At 48.6% G+C, this 25825-nt stretch overlaps 1 protein-coding gene across 2 annotated transcripts in view; it reads right to left on the bottom strand.

Moving 5' to 3' along the window:
- The window catches only part of LOC138246699 (von Willebrand factor A domain-containing protein 7-like), a 289467-nt gene that overhangs the window by 79919 nt on the left and 183723 nt on the right, over positions 1-25825 (bottom strand). For both annotated transcript variants that reach the window (XM_069201470.1, XM_069201471.1), the window contains exon 13: positions 1642-1734. In XM_069201470.1, the coding sequence (XP_069057571.1) occupies positions 1642-1734 (93 nt within the window). The remainder of the gene's footprint in view (positions 1-1641; positions 1735-25825) is intronic.

Here is a 25825-nt window from a genome sequence, read left to right as displayed (position 1 = left end):
GGACTCTCAGAAGACTGCCTGCTGCTGTGACCTTCTGTGCATTTTACCAGTCAGCTGCTGTACCTGCGAGGACTGTTTCGCTGCCTGGAGTCTGCCTTGAACCCTCATAGGCCAGCCCTGCTGTGCAGCCCTACATCTTCACCTGCACCCAGGACTTCAGAAGTGACTCTAAGGGCTAGTTTAGCTGGTCTCCTGTTTTGGCCCACCAGGATATAACAGGCTCCCACCATCCCAAACTTGCACGTCGACCCAGCCTGAGAGAGTCCTGCACCTTCAGCAGGTCTCCATCCATTCCTGGACCCTTGGTTGTGGTGCTAAAGGTGCCCAGGTGGCCATTTTCTAAAATTGAGGAATTGTTATTTTGAACAATAAACTTAAAAAATGTATAACTCTGGTTCAACTAATTTGATTTTGATAGTTTTGGTTTCTAATAATTTATTCAAATTTGCTCTATTTTTCTAAATTAGTTTGGGATTTGTATTGTGTTGTGGTTTCACTGTGTTGTTGTTTGTGTACTGCATAAGTACTTTATTAAATTACTAAAAAGTGTGGGATGTGAATTTGAGAAGAACTTGACTGTTAAGTCTGGTTCAGGGCGCACTAGCTAGGCGCGTAGTTTCCGGATAAAGATAAAGAAAGGCAGTGGATGTGGGCGGGGTTGTGTTTTATAGGAGGGAGTTCCCTTTACGGACTAGGTGGTCTCACACACTTTATAGTGTCTTGCTTCATCATTGGACCACCTAGCCACACCCAGGTAAGATGATACTATCTGGGCGGATTCAACCTCGTTGTTTAAAAGAACCACTGAGGGAGTGCTGAGATTGAAATCTGACTGGATAATTTCAGGGATCCAGATGAGGTGTGGAAAGATAATAAAATGACCTTACAAGTCACTTATTACGATTAGAAATTTTATGTAGGTGTATGCAGGTAAGGTTAAAAACTATACCAGGGACTCAGTTGAGATTGATGACTCACGGAGTCTAAAAGACAGGGACCAACATGTTTCTGCCCTCACTAGGAGCTGGAAGGTCTGGGGCATTCGTCAGGGTCGTGGATGCCCTAAGAGGAGATGCATGAAAGTATGCTTAACACATAAGGAAAGGTTGGGCCTACCTGAACTTTTGTTCTCTGGTAGTAGGCCCAGCGTCTGAAGGCGGATTGCCTCTGGTCTGGGAGTTTATGGAGGGAGGTTTTGGAGCGGCTGGGACACGGACCATAGGTACTCCTGCAGGGTATTTCCTTTGACGTGAGTGTGACTATAAGGGAACCCAACCTTTCCTTATGTTTTACAAATTAGACTTTCTCTTGTGGCTCTCATACACACTGGACGTTCTCTCTCTTACACACTGGGTGTTCTCTTTCGGCTCTCTTACACACTAGATATTCCCTTGTGGCTCTCTTACACACTGGACATTCTCTCTCTGACACACTGGTCGCTCTTCTGTGGCTCTCTTACACAGCGGATGATCTCTTGTAGCTCTCTTGCACACTGGATGTTCTCTTGTGGCTCTGATACACACTGGACGTTCTCTCTCTTACACACTGGACATTCTCTCTCTTATACACTGGTCACTCTCCTGTGGCTCTGTTACACAGCGGATGATGTCTTGTAGCTCTCTTGCACACTGTTGATCCTACCTGCACGAGGGCGTCCTGAGATCTTCATGAAGCCAGGGTGTGTGCCTCTCACCTCCTCCACAAAGTCATAAGTTAGGTCCACAAGGCTGTCCCCTTTGAGAGAGAAAAGAGAAGACACAGCCAGTGTCAGTGAGCCTTTGACTGGGACGATGCTGGTGCAGGCACAAGAGACAGATAAGGATTACAAACAGAGAACATATACAGCATTACAGGCAGATGGTACAGTTTCAGCATTACAGATGGAGGGGCATTTACAGCATTACAGACAGGGACAGTTAGAGCTTCATAAACAAAGGGGAGAGATGCACCATTGCAGACTGAGACGATAGATACAGCATTACAAAGAGAAGGGACAGGTACAGCATTACAGAGAGAAGGGACAGGTACAGCATTACAGACAGAGAGGACAGCTACAGCATTACAGACAGGAAGGACGGGTGCAGCATTACAGACAGAGAGGACAGGTACAGCATTACAGACAGAGAGGACAGCTACAGCATTACAGACAAGGAGGACGGGTGCAGCATTACAGAGAGAGAGGACAGACACAGCATTACAGACACAGAGTACGGGTGCAGCATTACAGAGAGAAGGGATAGGTGCAGCATTACAGACAGAGAGGACAGGTACAGCATTACAGATAGAGAGGACAGGTGCAGCATTAGAGAGAGAGGGGACACGTACAGCATTACAGACAGAGAGGACAGGTACAGCATTACAGATAGAGAGGACAGGTGCAGCATTAGGGAGAGAGGGGACACGTACAGCATTACAGGCAGAGAGGACAGGTACAGCACTACAGACAGAGAGGACAGGTACAGCATTACAAACTGAGACAATAGATACAGCATTACAGAGAGAAGGGACAGGTGCAGCATGAGGACAGGTACAGCATTACAGACAGAGAGGACAGGTGCAGCATTACAGAGAGAAGGGACAGGTGCAGCATTACAGACAGAGAGGACAGGTGCAGTATTACAGAGAGAAGGAACAGGTGCAGCAATACAGAGAGAGAGGACAGGTGCAGCATTGCAGACAGAGAGGACAGGTGCAGCATTACAGACAGAGAGGACAGGTGCAGCATTACAGACAGAGAGGACAGGTGCAGTATTACAGAGAGAAGGAACAGGTGCAGCAATACAGAGAGAGAGGACAGGTGCAGCATTACAGACAGCGAGGACAGTTACAGCATTACAGACACAGAGGACAGGTGCAGCATTACAGACAGGGAGGACATGTACAGCATTACAGACAGAGAGGACAGACGCAGCATTACAGGCAGAGAGGACAGGTGCAGCATTACAGACAGAAGGCACAGGTACAGCATTACAGAGACAGAGGACATGTGCAGCATTACAGAGAGAGAGGACATGTGCAGCATTACAGACAGAGAGGACAGGTGCAGCATTAGAGACAGGGAGGACAGGTACAGCATTACAGACAGAGAGGACAGGTGCAGTATTACAGAGAGAAGGAACAGGTGCAGCAATACAGAGAGAGAGGACAGGTGCAGCATTGCAGACAGAGAGGACTGGTGCAGCATTACAGACAGAGAGGACAGGTGCAGCATTACAGACAGAGAGGACAGGTGCAGTATTACAGAGAGAAGGAACAGGTGCAGCAATACAGAGAGAGAGGACAGGTGCAGCATTACAGACAGCGAGGACAGTTACAGCATTACAGACACAGAGGACAGGTGCAGCATTACAGACAGGGAGGACATGTACAGCATTACAGACAGAGAGGACAGACGCAGCATTACAGGCAGAGAGGACAGGTGCAGCATTACAGACAGAAGGCACAGGTACAGCATTACAGAGACAGAGGACATGTGCAGCATTACAGAGAGAGAGGACATGTGCAGCATTACAGACAGAGAGGACAGGTGCAGCATTAGAGACAGGGAGGACAGGTACAGCATTACAGACAGGGAGGACAGGTACAGCATTACAGACAGCGAGGACAGGTACAGCATTACAGAGAGAAGGAACAGGTGCAGAATTACAGACAGAGAGGACGGGTGCAGCATTATAGAGAGAAGGAACATGTGCAGCATTACAGAGAAAAGGGACAGGTAAAGCATTACAGAGAGAAGAGACAGGTCCAGCATTACAGACAGAAAGAACAGGTACAACATTACAGACAGAGAGTACAGGTGCAGCATTACAGACAGGGAGGACATGTACAGCATTACAGACAGAGAGGACAGACACATCATTACAGACAGACAGCATTACAGGCAGAGAGGACAGGTGCAGCATTACAGACAGAAGGCACAGGTGCAGCATTACAGACAGAGAGGACAGGTGCAGCATTAGAGAGAGAGGGGACACGTACAGCATTACAGACAGAGGACAGGTACAGCATTACAGACAGAGAGGACAGGTACAGCATTACAGACAGCGAGGACAGGTGCAGCATTACAGACACAGAGGACAGGTGCAGCATTACAGACAGGGAGGACATGTACAGCATTACAGACAGAGAGGACAGACGCAGCATTACAGGCAGAGAGGACAGGTGCAGCATTACAGACAGAAGGCACAGGTACAGCATTACAGAGACAGAGGACATGTGCAGCATTACAGAGAGAGGACATGTGCAGCATTACAGACAGGGAGGACAGGTACAGCATTACAGACAGGGAGGACAGGTACAGCATTACAGACAGAGAGGACAGGTACAGCATTACAGACAGAGAGGACAGGTACAGCATTACAGAGAGAAGGAACAGGTGCAGAATTACAGACAGAGAGGACGGGTGCAGCATTATAGAGAGAAGGAACATGTGCAGCATTACAGAGAAAAGGGACAGGTAAAGCATTACAGAGAGAAGAGACAGGTCCAGCATTACAGACAGAAACAACAGGTACAACATTACAGACACAGAGGACAGGTGCAGCATTACAGACAGGGAGGACATGTACAGCATTACAGACAGAGAGGACAGACACAGCATTACAGACAGACAGCATTACAGGCAGAGAGGACAGGTGCAGCATTACAGACAGAAGGCACAGGTACAGCTTTACAGAGACAGAGGACATGTGCAGCATTACAGAGAGAGAGGACGTGCAGCATTACAGACAGAGAGGACAGGTGCAGCATTAGAGAGAGAAGGGACAGACACAGCATTACAGACAGATAGGACAGGTACAGCATTACAGACAAAGAGGACAGGTACAGCATTACAGACAGATAGGACAGGTGCAGCATTACAGACAGAAGGGACAGGTTCAGCGTTAAAGACAGAGAGGACAGACGCAGCATTACAGACAGAGAGGACAGGTACAGCATTACAGAGAGAAGGAACAGGTGCAGCATTACAGACAGCGAGGACAGTTACAGCATTACAGAGAGAAGGGACAGGTGCAGTATTACAGACAGATAGGACAGGTGCAGCATTACAGACAGAGAGGGCAGACGCAGCATTACAGACAGAGAGGACAGGTACAGCATTACAGACAGAGAGGACAGGTAAAGCATTAGAGAGAGAAGGGACAGGTCCAGCATTACAGACAGAGAGGACAGGTACAGCATTACAGAAAGAGAGGACAGGTAAAGCATTAGAGAGAGAAGGGACAGGTCCAGCATTACAGACAGAAAGGACAGGTGCAGCATTACAGACAGAGAGGACATGTACAGCATTACAGACAGAAAGGACAGGTGCAGCATTACAGAGAGAGAGGACAGGTACAGCATTACAGGCAGAAAGGACAGGTACAGCATTACAGACAGGGAGCACAGGTGCAGCATTACAGACAGAGAGGACAGACACAGCATTACAGACAGGGAGGACAGGTACAGTATTACAGGCAGAGACGACAGGTGCAGCATTACAGACAGGGAGGACAGGTGCAGCATTACAGAGAGAGAGGACAGGTGCAGCATTACAGAGAGAGAGGACAGGTACAGCATTACAGAGAGAAGGAACAGGTGCATCATTACAGACAGAGAGGACGGGTGCAGCATTATAGAGAGAAGGAACATGTGCAGCATTACAGAGAAAAGGGACAGGTAAAGCATTACAGAGAGAAGGGACAGGTCCAGCATTACAGACAGAAACAACAGGTACAGCATTACGGACACAGAGGACAGGTGCAGCATTACAGACAGGGAGGACATGTACAGCATTACAGACAGAGAGGACAGACACAGCATTACAGACAGGGAGGACAGGTACAGCATTACAGGCAGAGAGGACAGGTAAAGCATTACAGAGAGAAGGGACAGGTCCAGCATTACAGACAGAAAGAACAGGTACAGCATTACGGACACAGAGGACAGGTGCAGCATTACAGACAGGGAGGACATGTATAGCATTACAGACAGAGAGGACAGACACAGCATTACAGACAGGGAGGACAGGTACAGCATTACAGGCAGAGAGGACAGGTGCAGCATTACAGACAGAAGGCACAGGTACAGCATTACAGAGAGAGAGGACATGTGCAGCATTAAAGAGAGAGAGGACATGTGCAGCATTACAGACAGAGAGGACAGGTGCAGCATTAGAGATAGAGGGGACAGACACAGCATTACAGACAGATAGGACAGGTACAGCATTACAGACAGAGAGGACAGGTACAGCATTACAGACAGAGAGGACAGGTGCAGCATTACAGACAGAAGGGACAGGTGCAGCATTAAAGACAGAGAGGACAGACGCAGCATTACAGACAGAGAGGACAGTTACAGCATTACAGAGAGAAGGAACAGGTGCAGCATTACAGACAGAGAGGACAGGTACAGCATTACAGAGAGAAGGGACAGGTACAGCATTACAGACAGCGAGGACAGTTACAGCATTACAGAGAGAAGGGACAGGTGCAGTATTACAGGCAGATAGAACAGGTGCAGCATTACAGACAGAGAGGGGAGACGCAGCATTACAGAGAGAAGGAAGAGGTACAGCATTACAGACAGAGAGGACAGGTACAGCATTACAGACAGAGAGGACAGGTAAAGCATTAGAGACAGAAGGAACAGGTCCAGCATTACAGACAGAGAGGACAGGTACAGCATTACAGACAGAGAGGACAGGTAAAGCATTAGAGAGAGAAGGGACAGGTCCAGCATTACAGACAGAGAGGACAGGTGCAGCATTACAGACAAAGAGGAAATGTACAGCATTAAAGACAGAGAGGACAGACAGCATTACAGACAGGGAGGACAGGTGCAGCATTACAGACAGAGAGGACAGGTACAGCATTACAGGCAGAGAGGACAGGTGCAGCATTACAGACAGAAAGGACAGGTGCAGCATTACAGACAGAGAGGACAGGTACAGCATTACAGGCAGAAAGGACAGGTACAGCATTACAGACAGGGAGGACAGGTGCAGCATTAGAGAGAGGACAGGTACAGCATTACAGAGAGAAGGGACAGATGCAGCATTACAGACAGGAGCAGGTGCAGCATTACAGACAGCGAGGACAGGTGCAGCATTACAGAGAGAAGGGACAGATGTAGCATTACAGACAGGGGCAGGTACAGCATTACAGACAGAGAGGACAGGTGCAGCATTACAGAGAGAGAGGACAGGTGCAGCATTACAGACAGCGAGGACAGGTGCAGCATTACAGAGAGAAGGAACAGGTGCAGCATTACAGACAGAGAGGACAGGTACAGCATTACAGAGAGAAGGGACAGGTACAGCGTTACAGACAGCGAGGACAGTTACAGCATTACAGAGAGAAGGGACAGGTGCAGTATTACAGACAGATAGAACAGGTGCAGCATTACAGACAGAGAGGGGAGACGCAGCATTACAGACAGAGAGGACAGGTACAGCATTACAGAGAGAAGGAAGAGGTGCAGCATTACAGACAGAGAGGACAGGTACAGCATTACAGACAGAGAGGACAGGTACAGCATTACAGACAGAGAGGACAGGTAAAGCATTAGAGAGAGAAGGGACAGGTCCAGCATTACAGACAGAGAGGACAGGTACAGCATTACAGACAGAGAGGACAGGTAAAGCATTAGAGAGAGAAGGGACAGGTCCAGCATTACAGACAGAGAGGACAGGTGCAGCATTACAGACAGAGAGGAAATGTACAGCATTACAGACAGAGAGGACAGACAGCATTACAGACAGGGAGGACAGGTGCAGCATTACAGACAGAGAGGACAGGTACAGCATTACAGGCAGAGAGGACAGGTGCAGCATTACAGACAGAAAGGACAGGTACAGCATTACAGGCAGAGAGGACAGGTGCAGCATTACAGACAGAAAGGACAGGTACAGCATTACAGGCAGAGAGGAAATGTACAGCATTACAGACAGAGAGGACAGACAGCATTACAGACAGAGAGGAAATGTACAGCATTACAGACAGAGAGGACAGACAGCATTACAGACAGGGAGGACAGGTGCAGCATTACAGACAGAAAGGACAGGTGCAGCATTACAGACAGAGAGGACAGGTGCAGCATTACCGACAGAGAGGACAGGTACAGCATTACAGGCAGAGAGGACAGGTGCAGCATTACAGACAGAAAGGACAGGTGCAGCATTACAGACAGAGAGGACAGGTACAGCATTACAGGCAGAAAGGACAGGTACAGCATTACAGACAGGGAGGACAGGTACAGCATTACAGAGAGAGAGGACAGGTACAGCATTACAGAGAGAAGGGACAGATGCGGCATTACAGACAGGAGCAGGTGCAGCATTACAGACAGCGAGGACAGGTGCAGCATTACAGAGAGAAGGGACAGATGTAGCATTACAGACAGGGGCAGGTACAGCATTACAGACAGAGAGGACAGGTGCAGCATTACAGAGAGAGAGGACAGGTGCAGCATTACAGACAGCAAGGACAGGTGCAGCATTACAGAGAGAAGGGACAGATGTAGCATTACAGACAGGGGCAGGTACAGCATTACAGACAGAGAGGACAGCTACAGCATTACAGACAGGGAGGAAGGGTGCAGCATTACAGAGAGAGAGGACAGACACACCATTACAGACAGAGAGGACGGGTGCAGCATTACAGAGAGAAGGGACAGGTGCAGCATTACAGACGGAGAGGACAGGTGCAGCATTAGAGAGAGAGGGGACACGTACAGCATTACAGACAGAGAGGACAGGTACAGCATTACAGACAGGGAGGACAGGTGCAGCATTAGAGAGAGAGGGGACACGTACAGCATTACAGACAGAGAGGACAGATACAGCATTACAAACTGAGACAATAGATACAGCATTACAGAGAGAAGGGACAGGTGCAGCATTACAGACAGAGAGGACAGGTACAGCATTACAGAGAGGACAGCTACAGCATTACAAACTGAGACAATAGATACAGCATTACAGAGAGAGGGGACATGTACAGCATTACAGACATAGAGGACAGATACAGCATTACAAACTGAGACAATAGATACAGCATTACAGAGAGAAGGCACAGGTACAGCATTACAGAGAGAGTGGACATGTGCAGCGTTAAAGACAGAGAGGACAGGTACAACATTACAGACAGAGTGGACAGGTGCAGCATTACAGAGAGAAAGGACAGGTACAGCATTACAGACAGAGAGGACAGGCACAGCATTACAGACAGAGAAGACAGGCACAGCATTACAGACAGAGAGGACAGGTACAACATTACAGACAGGGAGGACAGGTACAACATTACAGACAGGGAGCACAGGTACAGCATTACAGACAGAGAGGACAGGTACAGCATTAATGAGAGAAGGAACAGGTGCAGCATTACAAGAAAAGGGACAGGTAAAGCATTACACAGAGAAGGGACAGGTCCAGCATTACAGACAGGGAGGACAGGTACAGCATTACAGGCAGCGAGGACAGGTGCAGCAATACAGACAGAAGGCACAAGTACAGCATTGCAGAAAGAGAGGACATGTGCAGCATTACAGACAGAGAGGACATGTGCAGCATTACAGACAGAGAGGACAGGTGCTGCATTAGAGAGAGAGTGGACAGACACAGCATTACAGACAGAGAGGACAGGTACAGCATTACAGAGAGAAGGAACAGGTGCATCATTACAGACAGAGAGGACGGGTGCAGCATTACAGACAGAAGGGACAGGTGCAGCATTACAGACAGAGAGGACAGACGCAGCATTACAGACAGAGAGGACAGGTACAGCATTACAGAGAGAAGGAAGAGGTGCAGCATTACAGACAGAGAGGACAGGTGCAGCATTACAGACAGAGAGGACAGGTACAGCATTACAGAGAGAAGGGACAGGTGCAGCATCACAGACAGAGAGGGCAGACACAACATTACAGACAGAGAGGACAGGTACAGCAATACAGAGAGAAGGAACAGGTGCAGCATTACAGACAGAGAGGACAGGTACAGCATTACAGACAGAAGGGACACGTGCAGCATTACAGAGAGGGAGGACATGTGCAGCATTACAGCCAAAGAGGACAGGTACAGCATTACAGACAGAGAGAAAATACAGCATTACAGACAGAGAGGACAGTTACAGCATTACAGAGAGAAGGGACAGGAGCAGCATTACTGAGAAAATGCACAGGTACAGCATTACAGACAGAGGACAGGTACAGGATTACAGACAGAGAGGACAGGTAAAGCATTAGAGAGAGAAGGGACAGGTCCAGCATTACAGACAGAGAGGACAGGTGCAGCATTACAGACAGAGAGGACATGTACAGCATTACAGACAGAGAGGACAGACACAGCATTATAGACAGGGAGGACTGGTACAGCATTACAGGCAGAGAGGACAGGTACAGCATTACAGGCAGAAAGGACAGGTGCAGCATTACAGACAGAGAGGACAGGTACAGCATTACAGGCAGAAAGGACAGGTACAGCATTACAGACAGGGAGGACAGTTGCAGCATTACAGAGAGAGAGGACAAGTACTGCATTACAGGCAGAAAGGACAGGTACACCATTACAGACAGGGAGGACAGGTGCAGCATTACAGACAGAGAGGAAAGACGCAGCATTAAGAAAGAGAGGACAGGTGCAGCATTACAGAGAGAGAGGACAGGCACAGCATTACAGACAGCAAGGACAGGTGCAGCATTACAGACAGAGAGGACAGGTGCAGCATTACAGACAGAGAGGACATGTACAGCATTACAGACAGAGAGGACGGACACAGCATTACAGACAGGGAGTGTGAGAAGGTAGCCTCTTTCTAGCCTTGTTACCCCCACTTTTGGCCTGTTTGTGAGTGTATGTCAGGGTGTTTGTCACTGTTTTCACTGTCTCACTGGGATCCTGATAGCCAGGCCTCAGTGCTCATAGTGAAAACACCATGTTTTCAGTATGGTTGTTATGTGTCACTGGGATCCTGCTAGTCAGGACCCCAGTGCTCATAGGTTTGTGGCCTATATGTATGTGTCACTGGGACCCTGTCACACAGGTCCCCAGTGCTCATAGGTGTGCATGTATATGTTCCCTGTGTGGTGCCTAACTGTCTCACTGAGGCTCTGCTAACCAGAACCTCAGTGGTTATGCTCTCTCATTACTTTTAAATTGTCACTAACAGGCTAGTGACCATTTTTACCAATTTACATTGGCTTACTGGAACACCCTTATAATTCCCTAGTATATGGTACTGAGGTACCCAGGGTATTGGGGTTCCAGGAAATCCCTATGGGCTGCAGCATTTCTTTTGCCACCCATAGGGAGCTCTGACAATATTTACACAGGCCTGCCACTGCAGCCTGAGTGAAATAACGTCCACGTTATTTCACAGCCATTTTACACTGCACTTAAGTAACTTATAAGTCACCTATATGTCTAACCTTTACCTGGTAAAGGTTGGGTGCAAAGTTACTTAGTGTGAGGGCACCCTGGCACTAGCCAAGGTGCCCCCACATTGTTCAGAGCCAATTCCCTGAACTTTGTGAGTGCGGGGACACCATTACACGCGTGCACTACATATAGGTCACTACCTATATGTAGCTTCACCATGGTAACTCCGAATATGGCCATGTAACATGTCTATGATCATGGAATTGCCCCCTCTATGCCATCCTGGCATTGTTGGTACAATTCCATGATCCCAGTGGTCTGTAGCACAGACCCTGGTCCTGCCAGACTGCCCTTCCTGGGGTTTCACTGCAGCTGCTGCTGCTGCCAACCCCTCAGACAGGCAGCTGCCCTCCTGGGGTCCAGCCAGGCCTGGCCCAGGATGGCAGAACAAAGAACTTCCTCTGAGAGAGGGTGTGACACCCTCTCCCTTTGGAAAATGGTGTGAAGGCAGGGGAGGAGTAGCCTCCCCCAGCCTCTGGAAATGCTTTGTTGGTCACAGATGTGCCCAATTCTGCATAAGCCAGTCTACACCGGTTCAGGGACCCCTTAGCCCCTGCTCTGGCGCAAAACTGGACAAAGGAAAGGGGAGTGACCACTCCCCTGACCTGCACCTCCCCTGGGAGGTGTCCAGAGCTCCTCCAGTGTGCTCCAGACCTCTGCCATCTTGGAAACAGAGGTGCTGCTGGCACACTGGACTGCTCTGAGTGGCCAGTGCCACCAGCTGACGTCAGAGACTGCTGCTGATAGGCTCCTTCAGGTGTTAGTAGCCTTTCCTCTCTCCTAGGTAGCCAAACCCTCTTTTCTGGCTATTTAGGGTCTCTGTCTCTGGGGAAACTTTAGATAACGAATGCATGAGCTCAGCCGAGTTCCTCTGCATCTCCCTCTTCACCTTCTGATAAGGAATCGACCGCTGACCGCGCTGGAAGCCTGCAAACCTGCAACATAGTAGCAAAGACGACTACTGCAACTCTGTAACGCTGATCCTGCCGCCTTCTCGACTGTTTTCCTGCTTGTGCATGCTGTGGGGGTAGTCTGCCTCCTCTCTGCACCAGAAGCCCCGAAGAAATCTCCCGTGGGTCGACGGAATCTTCCCCCTGCAACCGCAGGCACCAAAAAGCTGCATCTCCGGTCCCTTGGGTCTCCTCTCAGCACGACGAGCGAGGTCCCTCGAATCCAGCGACACCGTCCAAGTGACCCCCACAGTCCAGTGACTCTTCAGCCCAAGTTTGGTGGAGGTAAGTCCTTGCCTCACCTCGCTGGGCTGCATTGCTGGGAACCGCGACTTTGCAAGCTTCTCCGGCCCCTGTGCACTTCTGGCGGAAATCCTGTGTGCACAGCCAAGCCTGGGTCCACGGCACTCTAACCTGCATTGCACGACTTTCTAAGTTGGTCTCCGGCGACGTGGGACTCCTTTGTGCAACTTCGGCGAGCACCGTTTCACGCATCCTCGTAGTGCCTGTTTCTGGCACTTCTCCGGGAGCTACCTGCTTCAGTGAGGGCTCTTTGTCTTGCTCGACGTCCCCTCTCTCTGCAGGTCCAATTTGCGACCTCCTGGTCCCTCCTGGTCCCCAGCAGCGTCCAAAAACGCCAAATGCACGATTTGCGTGTAGCAAGGCTTGTTGGCGTCCATCCGGCGGGAAAACACATCTGCACGACTCTCCAAGGCGTGGGGGATCCATCCTCCAAAGGGGAAGTCTCTAGCCCTTGTCGTTCCTGCAGTATTCACAGTTCTTCAGCCTAGTAAGAGCTTCTTTGCACCAACCGCTGGCATTTCTTCGGCATCTGCCCATCTCCGAGCTGCTTGTGACTTTTGGACTTGGTCCCCTTGTTCCACAGGTACCTTCAGACAGGAATCCATCGTTGTTGCATTGCTGATTCGTGTTTTCCTTGCATTCTCCCTCTAACACGACTATTTTGTCCTTAGGGGAACTTTGGTGCACTTTGCACTCACTTTTCAGGGTCTTGGGGAGGGTTATTTTTCTAACTCTCACTATTTTCTAATAGTCCCAGCGACCCTCTACAAGGTCACATAGGTTTGGGGTCCATTCGTGGTTCGCATTCCACTTCTGGAGTATATGGTTTGTGTTGCCCCTATCCCTATGTTTCCCCATTGCATCCTATTGTAACTATACATTGTTTGCACTGTTTTCTAAGACTATACTGCATATTTTTGCTATTGTGTATATATATCTTGTGTATATTTCCTATCCTCTCACTGAGGGTACACTCTAAGATACTTTGGCATATTGTCATAAAAATAAAGTACCTTTATTTTTAGTATAACTGTGTATTGTGTTTTCTTATGATATTGTGCATATGACACTAAGTGGTACTGTGGTAGCTTCACACGTCTCCTAGTTCAGCCTGAGCTGCTTTGCTAAGCTACCATTATCTATCAGCCTAAGCTGCTAGACACCCTATACACTAATAAGGGATAACTGGGCCTGGTGCAAGGTGCAAGTACCCCTTGGTACTCACTACAAGCCAGTCCAGCCTCCTACATTGGTTGTGCAGTGGTGGGATAAGTGCTTGAGACTACTTACCACTCTTGTCATTGTACTTTTCATAAGAGAAAAATATACAAAACAAGGTCAGTGTATATACACATAGACAAAAAGTTTTGCATTTCCTCTTTTCACTCTTTTCTAAGTGCTGAAAAGTACTTCTAAACTTTCAAAAAGTTCTTAAAAGTTTAAAAAGTTTTTTCTGTCTTTCCAAAAAGTTCTGAAAACTTTTTTCTCTTTTTCTATCACTTTAACTCTCTCTAAAAATGTCTGGCACAGGCCAAAAAGTTGAACTGTCCAAACTTGCATATGATCACCTTAGCTGGAAAGGAGCAAGGAGTCTCTGCATAGAGAGAGGTTTGAGTGTAGGGAAGAATCCTTCCTTAGAACTGTTAATTAATATGCTTAGAGTACAGGATAAGGCCATAAGTGCCCAATCTGTAGAAAAAGTAGCTAATGGTTCTCAATCTGATCCAGGGACTCCCCCAGGAAAAGGTTCAGGAAAGAAACTTCTTAGCCTGCCCATTACTAGACAGTCTAGCATAGTTGGTACAGAGGTTGAATCACATCATACTGAGGATGTGCTCTCACATTATACTGGTAGCCAAGCTGTTAGGGTGCCCTCTGTAAGGGACAGGTCTCCTTCTGTTCATTCCCATCATACCTCTGTATCTAGAAATGTCCCTCCCACCCACCCTGATGACAGATTGTTGGAAAGGGAGCTCAATAGATTGAGAGTGGAGCAAACCAGACTGAAGCTCAAGAAGCAACAGCTGGATTTGGATAGACAGTCTTTAGAAATAGAGAGGGAAAGACAGAAAATGGGTTTAGATACCCATGGTGGCAGCAGCAGTATTCCCCATAGTCATCCTGCAAAAGAGCATGATTCCAGGAATCTGCATAAGATAGTTCCCCCTTATAAGGAGGGGGATGACATTAACAAGTGGTTTGCTGCACTTGAGAGGGCCTGTGCTGTACAGGATGTCCCTCAAAAGCAGTGGGCTGCTATCCTATGGCTATCATTTAGTGGAAAAGGTAGGGATAGGCTCCTTACAGTGAAAGAAAATGATGCCAATAATTTCCAAGTTCTTAAGAATGCACTCCTGGATGGTTATGGCTTAACCACTGAACAGTACAGGATAAAGTTCAGAGAGACCAAAAAGGAGTCTTCACAAGACTGGGTTGATTTCATTGACCAGGCAGTGAAGGCCTTGGAGGGGTGGTTACATGGCAGTAAAGTTACTGATTATGAAAGCCTGTATAACACAATCCTGAGAGAGCATATACTTAATAATTGTGTGTCTGATTTGTTGCACCAGTACCTGGTAGACTCTGATCTGACCTCTCCCCAAGAATTGGGAAAGAAGGCAGACAAATGGGTCAGAACAAGGGTGAACAGAAAAGTTCATACAGGGGGTGACAAAGATGGCAATAAGAAGAAAGATGGTGAAAAATCTCAAGATAAGCATGGGGATAAGGGTAAAACCAAAGATCCCACTTCAAATCTTAAACACTCTTCAGAGGGTGGGGATAAAACAAATTCTTCCTCTTCTTCCCAACCTGCACACATTAAAAAGCCTTGGTGCTTTGTGTGTAAAAACAGAGGCCATAGGCCAGGGGATAAGTCCTGTCCAGGTAAACCCCCTGAGCCTACCACCACTAATACATCAAGCTCTAGTGCCCCTAGCAGTAGTGGTACTAGTGGTGGGACTGCTGGCAACAGTCAAGCAAAGGGTGTAGTTGGGTTCACTTATGGGTCCATAGTGGAAACTGATGTCATCAGTCCCAAGACAGTTTCTGTCACACCTAGTGGCATTGGCCTTGCCACACTGGCTGCTTGTCCCCTTACAATGGATAAGTACAGGCAGACAGTTTCAATAAATGGTGTTGAGGCCTTGGCCTACAGGGACACAGGTGCCAGTTTCACTTTGGTGACTGAAAACCTAGTGCCTCCTGAACAACACATCATTGGACAACAGTATAAGATTATTGATGTCCATAACTCCACCAAGTTTCTTCCCTTAGCTATAATTCAGTTTAGTTGGGGTGGAGTTACTGGCCCTAAGCAGGTGGTGGTATCACCTAGCTTACCTGTAGACTGTCTCTTAGGTAATGACCTAGAGGCCTCAGGTTGGGCTGATGTAGAGTTTTATGCCCATGCAGCCATGCTGGGCATCCCTGAGGAATTGTTCCCTCTCATTTCAAGTGAAATGAAAAAGCAAAGGAGAGAAGGCCTGAAAACTCAGGATCCCTCTCCATCAACAGGTAAAAAGGGTATCACAGTATCCCCTAACCACCCTACCATTCAGGATACTATTCCTGTGGTGGGAGAAACCTCTCCTGGGGTGGCACCTGTTCCAAGGGAATCATCAGCTGGCAAAGCTGGACTCCCTGAGGTGGAAGTACCTCTCTGTGGGATAACTAACATTGGTGAGAAAAAGAGCACCATTTTAGTTAACATGGAGCATCCCTCCAACCCTCCCAGAGAAACTTTAGTGCAGAAACTCTGCACTGCCTCACAACACTTAGGACAGCATCCCTGCCCTAGTGTGGAGCTGATAGGACAGCATCCCTGCCCTGCTCCAACCCAAGAGAAACAGCGTCCCTGTTCTCTCTTCCAGCCATATGGACAAAGTTTTTGCCCAGCTATGGCTTTTCTGAGACAGCATCCCTGTCTGGCATTTCCATCACTACAAATAGGTTCAGTGGACAATTCCCACTGCTCTAAACTAAAACTTACTGATAGAAACTCTGAAAATACATCTTCACATTGTGGCTTAGCTAAAAAACTTCAAACAGGGTGGTTTACATCCCCACAGGGAAGTAACCATATAGTGGATGATAAAGGGAGTAACCAGTCTATTGCAGAGCTACTCTCTACTTATCACCACTTAGACAATAAAGTCTCAACTGGCCAAGGTTAGCCTTATTGTCCTTCGTTTGAGGGGGGGTTGTGTGAGAAGGTAGCCTCTTTCTAGCCTTGTTACCCCCACTTTTGGCCTGTTTGTGAGTGTATGTCAGGGTGTTTGTCACTGTTTTCACTGTCTCACTGGGATCCTGATAGCCAGGCCTCAGTGCTCATAGTGAAAACACCATGTTTTCAGTATGGTTGTTATGTGTCACTGGGATCCTGCTAGTCAGGACCCCAGTGCTCATAGGTTTGTGGCCTATATGTATGTGTCACTGGGACCCTGTCACACAGGTCCCCAGTGCTCATAGGTGTGCATGTATATGTTCCCTGTGTGGTGCCTAACTGTCTCACTGAGGCTCTGCTAACCAGAACCTCAGTGGTTATGCTCTCTCATTACTTTTAAATTGTCACTAACAGGCTAGTGACCATTTTTACCAATTTACATTGGCTTACTGGAACACCCTTATAATTCCCTAGTATATGGTACTGAGGTACCCAGGGTATTGGGGTTCCAGGAAATCCCTATGGGCTGCAGCATTTCTTTTGCCACCCATAGGGAGCTCTGACAATATTTACACAGGCCTGCCACTGCAGCCTGAGTGAAATAACGTCCACGTTATTTCACAGCCATTTTACACTGCACTTAAGTAACTTATAAGTCACCTATATGTCTAACCTTTACCTGGTAAAGGTTGGGTGCAAAGTTACTTAGTGTGAGGGCACCCTGGCACTAGCCAAGGTGCCCCCACATTGTTCAGAGCCAATTCCCTGAACTTTGTGAGTGCGGGGACACCATTACACGCGTGCACTACATATAGGTCACTACCTATATGTAGCTTCACCATGGTAACTCCGAATATGGCCATGTAACATGTCTATGATCATGGAATTGCCCCCTCTATGCCATCCTGGCATTGTTGGTACAATTCCATGATCCCAGTGGTCTGTAGCACAGACCCTGGTCCTGCCAGACTGCCCTTCCTGGGGTTTCACTGCAGCTGCTGCTGCTGCCAACCCCTCAGACAGGCAGCTGCCCTCCTGGGGTCCAGCCAGGCCTGGCCCAGGATGGCAGAACAAAGAACTTCCTCTGAGAGAGGGTGTGACACCCTCTCCCTTTGGAAAATGGTGTGAAGGCAGGGGAGGAGTAGCCTCCCCCAGCCTCTGGAAATGCTTTGTTGGTCACAGATGTGCCCAATTCTGCATAAGCCAGTCTACACCGGTTCAGGGACCCCTTAGCCCCTGCTCTGGCGCAAAACTGGACAAAGGAAAGGGGAGTGACCACTCCCCTGACCTGCACCTCCCCTGGGAGGTGTCCAGAGCTCCTCCAGTGTGCTCCAGACCTCTGCCATCTTGGAAACAGAGGTGCTGCTGGCACACTGGACTGCTCTGAGTGGCCAGTGCCACCAGCTGACGTCAGAGACTGCTGCTGATAGGCTCCTTCAGGTGTTAGTAGCCTTTCCTCTCTCCTAGGTAGCCAAACCCTCTTTTCTGGCTATTTAGGGTCTCTGTCTCTGGGGAAACTTTAGATAACGAATGCATGAGCTCAGCCGAGTTCCTCTGCATCTCCCTCTTCACCTTCTGATAAGGAATCGACCGCTGACCGCGCTGGAAGCCTGCAAACCTGCAACATAGTAGCAAAGACGACTACTGCAACTCTGTAACGCTGATCCTGCCGCCTTCTCGACTGTTTTCCTGCTTGTGCATGCTGTGGGGGTAGTCTGCCTCCTCTCTGCACCAGAAGCCCCGAAGAAATCTCCCGTGGGTCGACGGAATCTTCCCCCTGCAACCGCAGGCACCAAAAAGCTGCATCTCCGGTCCCTTGGGTCTCCTCTCAGCACGACGAGCGAGGTCCCTCGAATCCAGCGACACCGTCCAAGTGACCCCCACAGTCCAGTGACTCTTCAGCCCAAGTTTGGTGGAGGTAAGTCCTTGCCTCACCTCGCTGGGCTGCATTGCTGGGAACCGCGACTTTGCAAGCTTCTCCGGCCCCTGTGCACTTCTGGCGGAAATCCTGTGTGCACAGCCAAGCCTGGGTCCACGGCACTCTAACCTGCATTGCACGACTTTCTAAGTTGGTCTCCGGCGACGTGGGACTCCTTTGTGCAACTTCGGCGAGCACCGTTTCACGCATCCTCGTAGTGCCTGTTTCTGGCACTTCTCCGGGAGCTACCTGCTTCAGTGAGGGCTCTTTGTCTTGCTCGACGTCCCCTCTCTCTGCAGGTCCAATTTGCGACCTCCTGGTCCCTCCTGGTCCCCAGCAGCGTCCAAAAACGCCAAATGCACGATTTGCGTGTAGCAAGGCTTGTTGGCGTCCATCCGGCGGGAAAACACATCTGCACGACTCTCCAAGGCGTGGGGGATCCATCCTCCAAAGGGGAAGTCTCTAGCCCTTGTCGTTCCTGCAGTATTCACAGTTCTTCAGCCTAGTAAGAGCTTCTTTGCACCAACCGCTGGCATTTCTTCGGCATCTGCCCATCTCCGAGCTGCTTGTGACTTTTGGACTTGGTCCCCTTGTTCCACAGGTACCTTCAGACAGGAATCCATCGTTGTTGCATTGCTGATTCGTGTTTTCCTTGCATTCTCCCTCTAACACGACTATTTTGTCCTTAGGGGAACTTTGGTGCACTTTGCACTCACTTTTCAGGGTCTTGGGGAGGGTTATTTTTCTAACTCTCACTATTTTCTAATAGTCCCAGCGACCCTCTACAAGGTCACATAGGTTTGGGGTCCATTCGTGGTTCGCATTCCACTTCTGGAGTATATGGTTTGTGTTGCCCCTATCCCTATGTTTCCCCATTGCATCCTATTGTAACTATACATTGTTTGCACTGTTTTCTAAGACTATACTGCATATTTTTGCTATTGTGTATATATATCTTGTGTATATTTCCTATCCTCTCACTGAGGGTACACTCTAAGATACTTTGGCATATTGTCATAAAAATAAAGTACCTTTATTTTTAGTATAACTGTGTATTGTGTTTTCTTATGATATTGTGCATATGACACTAAGTGGTACTGTGGTAGCTTCACACGTCTCCTAGTTCAGCCTGAGCTGCTTTGCTAAGCTACCATTATCTATCAGCCTAAGCTGCTAGACACCCTATACACTAATAAGGGATAACTGGGCCTGGTGCAAGGTGCAAGTACCCCTTGGTACTCACTACAAGCCAGTCCAGCCTCCTACAGGGAGGACAGGTACATCATTACAGGCAGAGACGACAGGTGCAGCATTACAGACAGAGAGGACAGGTGCAGCATTACAGAGAGAGAGGACAGGTACGGCATTATAGGCAGAGAGGACAGGTACAGCATTACTGAGAGAAGGGACAGATGCAGCATTACAGACAGGGGCAGGTGCAGCATTACAGAGAGAGAGGACAGGTGCAGCATTACAGAGAGCGAGGACAGGTGCAGCATTACAGAGAGAAGGGACAGATGTAGCATTACAGGCAGGGGCAGGTACAGCATTACAGACAGAGAGGACAGGTGCAGCATTACAGAGAGCGAGGACAGGTGCAGCATTACAGAGAGAAGGGACAGGTACAGCATTGCAGAAAGAGAGGACATGTGCAGCATTACAGACAGAGAGGACAGATACAGCATTACAAACTGAGACAATAGATACAGCATTACAGAGAGAAGGCACAGGTACAGCATTACAGAGAGAGTGGACATGTGCAGCGTTAAAGACAGAGAGGACAGGTACAGCATTACAGACAGAGTGGACAGGTGCAGCATTACAGAGAGAAAGGACAGGTACAGCATTACAGACAGAGAGGACAGGCACAGCATTACAGACAGAGAGGACAGGCACAGCATTACAGACAGAGAGGACAGGTACAACATTACAGACAGGGAGGACAGGTACAACATTACAGACAGGGAGGACAGGTACAGCATTACAGACAGAGAGGACAGGTACAGCATTAATGAGAGAAGGAACAGGTGCAGCATTACAAGAAAAGGGACAGGTAAAGCATTACACAGAGAAGGGACAGGTCCAGCATTACAGACAGGGAGGACAGGTACAGCATTACAGGCAGCGAGGACAGGTGCAGCAATACAGACAGAAGGCACAAGTACAGCATTGCAGAAAGAGAGGACATGTGCAGCATTACAGACAGAGAGGGCATGTGCAGCATTACAGACAGAGAGGACAGGTGCAGCATTAGAGAGAGAGGGGACAGACACAGCATTACAGACAGAGAGGACAGGTACAGCATTACAGAGAGAAGGAACAGGTGCATCATTACAGACAGAGAGGACGGGTGCAGCATTACAGACAGAAGGGACAGGTGCAGCATTACAGACAGAGAGGACAGACGCAGCATTACAGACAGAGAGGACAGGTACAGCATTACAGAGAGAAGGAACAGGTGCAGCATTACAGACAGAGAGGACAGGTGCAGCATTACAGACAGAGAGGACAGGTACAGCATTACAGAGAGAAGGGACAGGTACGGCATTACAGACAGCGAGAACAGTTACAGCATTACAGACAGATAGGACAGGTGCAGCATCACAGACAGAGAGGGCAGACACAACATTACAGACAGAGAGGACAGGTACAGCAATACAGAGAGAAGGAACAGGTGCAGCATTACAGACAGAGAGGACAGGTACAGCATTACAGACAGAAGGGACACGTGCAGCATTACAGACAGCGAGGACAGTTACAGCATTACAGATAGAGTGGACAGGTGCAGCATTACAGAGAGAAAGGACAGGTACAGCATTACAGACAGAGAGGACAGGCACAGCATTACAGACAGAGAGGACAGGCACAGCATTACAGACAGAGAGGACAGGTACAACATTACAGACAGGGAGGACAGGTACAACATTACAGACAGGGAGGACAGGTACAGCATTACAGACAGAGAGGACAGGTACAGCATTAATGAGAGAAGGAACAGGTGCAGCATTACAAGAAAAGGGACAGGTAAAGCATTACACAGAGAAGGGACAGGTCCAGCATTACAGACAGGGAGGACAGGTACAGCATTACAGGCAGCGAGGACAGGTGCAGCAATACAGACAGAAGGCACAGGTACAGCATTGCAGAAAGAGAGGACATGTGCAGCATTACAGACAGAGAGGACATGTGCAGCATTACAGACAGAGAGGACAGGTGCAGCATTAGAGAGAGAGGGGACAGACACAGCATTACAGACAGAGAGGACAGGTACAGCATTACAGAGAGAAGGAACAGGTGCATCATTACAGACAGAGAGGACGGGTGCAGCATTACAGACAGAAGGGACAGGTGCAGCATTACAGACAGAGAGGACAGACGCAGCATTACAGACAGAGAGGACAGGTACAGCATTACAGAGAGAAGGAACAGGTGCAGCATTACAGACAGAGAGGACAGGTGCAGCATTACAAACAGAGAGGACAGGTACAGCATTACAGAGAGAAGGGACAGGTACAGCATTACAGACAGCGAGAACAGTTACAGCATTACAGACAGATAGGACAGGTGCAGCATCACAGACAGAGAGGGCAGACACAACATTACAGACAGAGAGGACAGGTACAGCAATACAGAGAGAAGGAACAGGTGCAGCATTACAGACAGAGAGGACAGGTACAGCATTACAGACAGAAGGGACACGTGCAGCATTACAGAGAGGGAGGACATGTGCAGCATTACAGCCAAAGAGGACAGGTAGAACATTACAGACAGAGAGGACGGGTGCAGCATTACAGACAGAGAGGACAGGTACAGCATTACAGACAGAGAGAACAGATACAGCATTACAGACAGAGAGGACAGTTACAGCATTACAGAGAGAAGGGACAGGAGCAGCATTACTGAGAAAATGCACAGGTACAGCATTACAGACAGAGGACAGGTACAGCATTACAGACAGAGAGGACAGGTAAAGCATTAGAGAGAGAAGGGACAGGTCCAGCATTACAGACAGAGAGGACAGGTGCAGCATTACAGACAGAGAGGACATGTACAGCATTACAGACAGAGAGGACATACATAGCATTATAGACAGGGAGGACCGGTACAGCATTACAGGCAGAGAGGACAGGTACAGCATTACAGGCAGAAAGGACAGGTGCAGCATTACAGACAGAGAGGACAGGTACAGCATTACAGGCAGAAAGGACAGGTACAGCATTACAGACAGGGAGGACAGTTGCAGCATTACAGAGAGAGAGGACAGGTACTGCATTACAGGCAGAAAGGACAGGTACACCATTACAGACAGCGAGGACAGGTGCAGCATTACAGACAGAGAGGAAAGACGCAGCATTAGGAAAGAGAGGACAGGTGCAGCATTACAGAGAGAGAGGACAGGCACAGCATTACAGACAGCAAGGACAGGTGCAGCATTACAGACAGAGAGGACAGGTGCAGCATTACAGACAGAGAGGACATGTACAGCATTACAGACAGAGAGGACGGACACAGCATTACAGACAGGGAGGACAGGTACATCATTACAGGCAGAGACGACAGGTGCAGCATTACAGACAGAGATGACAGGTGCAGCATTACAGAGAGAGAGGACAGGTACGGCATTATAGGCAGAGAGGACAGGTACAGCATTAATGAGAGAAGGGACAGATGCAGCATTACAGACAGGGGCAGGTGCAGCATTACAGAGAGAGAGGACAGGTGCAGCATTACAGAGAGCGAGGACAGGTGCAGCATTACAGAGAGAAGGGACAGATGTAGCATTACAGGCAGGGGCAGGTACAGCATTACAGACACAGAGGACAGGTGCAGCATTACAGAGAGAGAGGGCAGGTACAGCATTACAGACAGAGAGGACAGGTACAGCATTACAGAGATAAGGGACAGATGCAGCATTACAGAGAGAGAGGACAGGTGCTGCATTACAGGCAGAGAGGACAGGTACAGCATTACAGAGAGAAGGGACAGATGCAGCATTACAGTGAGAAGGGACAGGTGCAGCATTACAGACAGAGAGGACAGGTGCAGCATTACAGACAGATAGGACAGGTGCAGCATTACAGAGAGAAGGGACAGATGTAGCATTACAGACAGAGAGGACAGGTGCAACATTACAGACAGAGAGGACAGGTACAGCAATACAAAGAGAGAGGACAGGTGCAGCATTACAGACAGCGAGGACAGGTACAGCATTACAGACAGCGAGGACAAGTGCAGCATTACAGACAGGTAGGACAGGTACAGCATTACAGACAGAGAGGACAGATGCAGCATTACAGACAGAAAGGACGGATACAGCATTACAGACAGAAAGGACAGTTGCAGCATTACAGAGAGAAGGGACAGATGTAGCATTACAGACAGAGAGGACAGGTACAGCATTACAGACAGAGAGGACAGGTGCAGCATTACAGACAGAGAGGACAGGTGCAGCATTACAGACAGCAAGGAGGGATACAGCATTACAGATAGGGAGGACAGGTGCAGCATTACAGACAGAGAGGATAGGTACGGTAATACAGACAGAGAGGACAGGTGCAGCATTACAGACGGAGAGGACAGACGCAGCATTACAGACAGAGAGGACAGGTACAGCATTACAGAGAGAAGGAACAGGTGCAGCATTACAGACAGAGAGGACGGATACAGCAGTACAGACTGAGAGGACAGACGCAGCATTACAGACATGGGCAGGTACAGCAGATCACAGGTATACCATCACAGACGCAGGAGAAACGTCCACCATCACAGACACAAGAGACAGGTACCCCCTCACAGACACAGGACACAGTACACCATCACAGATGAAGGAGAGAGGTACACCATCACAGATGCAGGAAACAGGTACACAATCACAGATGCAAGACACAGTACACCATCACAGACGCAGGAGATAGGTACACCATCACAGATGCAGGAAACAGGTACATCATCACATGTGCAGGGGACAGGTACACCATGAGAGATGCAGGAGACAGATACACCATCTGAGTCACAGGGGACAGGTACACCATTACAGGTGCAGGGGACAGGTACACCGTCACAGCCGCAGGACACAGCACACCATCACAGATGCAGGAAACTGGTACATCATCACATGTGCAGGGGACAGGTACACCGTCAGAGACTCAGTGGACAGGTGAAGCAGTACAGATACACTAGACAGGTAGAGTGTTAGACTTGTCTTCATTGGCGTGGTCTCCCCTAACTTTTTGCATCTGTTTCCCAGGTTGTTAATGTGTGCTGGACTCTGTTTTTGCTGTTTTTGTTTCTCTGGGCATTTTACCACTGCAATCCAGTGCTAAAGGGCAAGTGCTCCTATAAAAAAGGTGTATGTAATTGGCTTTTACATGATTGGCATATTTGATTTATTAGTAAGTCCCTAGTAAAGTGCACTAGAGGTGCCCAGGGCCTGTAAATCAAATGCTACTAGTGGCCTGCAGCACTGATTGTGCCACCCACATGAGTAGCTCTGTAATCATGTCTCAGACTAGTCACTGCAGTGTCTGTGTGTGCAGTTGTAAACTGCCAATTCGACTTGTCAAGTGTACCCACTTGCCAGGCGTAAACCTTCCCTTTTATTACATGTAAGACACCCCTAAGGTAGGCCCTAAGTAGCCCCATGGGCAGGGTGCAGTGTATGTTTAAGGTAGGACATATACTAATGTGTTTCATATGTCCTGACAGTGAAATGCTGCCAAATTCGTTTTTCACGGTTGCAAGGCCTATCTCTCTCATAGGTTAACATGGGTCTGCCTTTAAATATTATTTAAGTGTAGATTCCCTTTGCGAGCAGAGAGAAATATGGAGTTTAGGGTCTCTGAACTCACAATTTAAAAATACATCTTTTAGTGAAGTTGTTTTTTAGATTGTGTGTTTGAAAATGCCACTTTTAGAAAGTGGGCATTTTCTTGCTTATACCATTTCTGTGACTCTGCCTGTTTGTGGATTCCCTGTCTGGGTCAGTTTGACAGTTGGGCTGTTTGCACCTCTCACTAGACAGTGACACAAAGGGGGCTGGGGTGTAGTCTGCACATCCTTATGGGCCATCTGTG

This window comes from Pleurodeles waltl, chromosome 7 (assembly GCF_031143425.1).
Source record: "Pleurodeles waltl isolate 20211129_DDA chromosome 7, aPleWal1.hap1.20221129, whole genome shotgun sequence".
Lineage (NCBI taxonomy): Eukaryota > Metazoa > Chordata > Amphibia > Caudata > Salamandridae > Pleurodeles > Pleurodeles waltl.
This window is presented reverse-complemented; position numbering and strand designations above follow the sequence as displayed.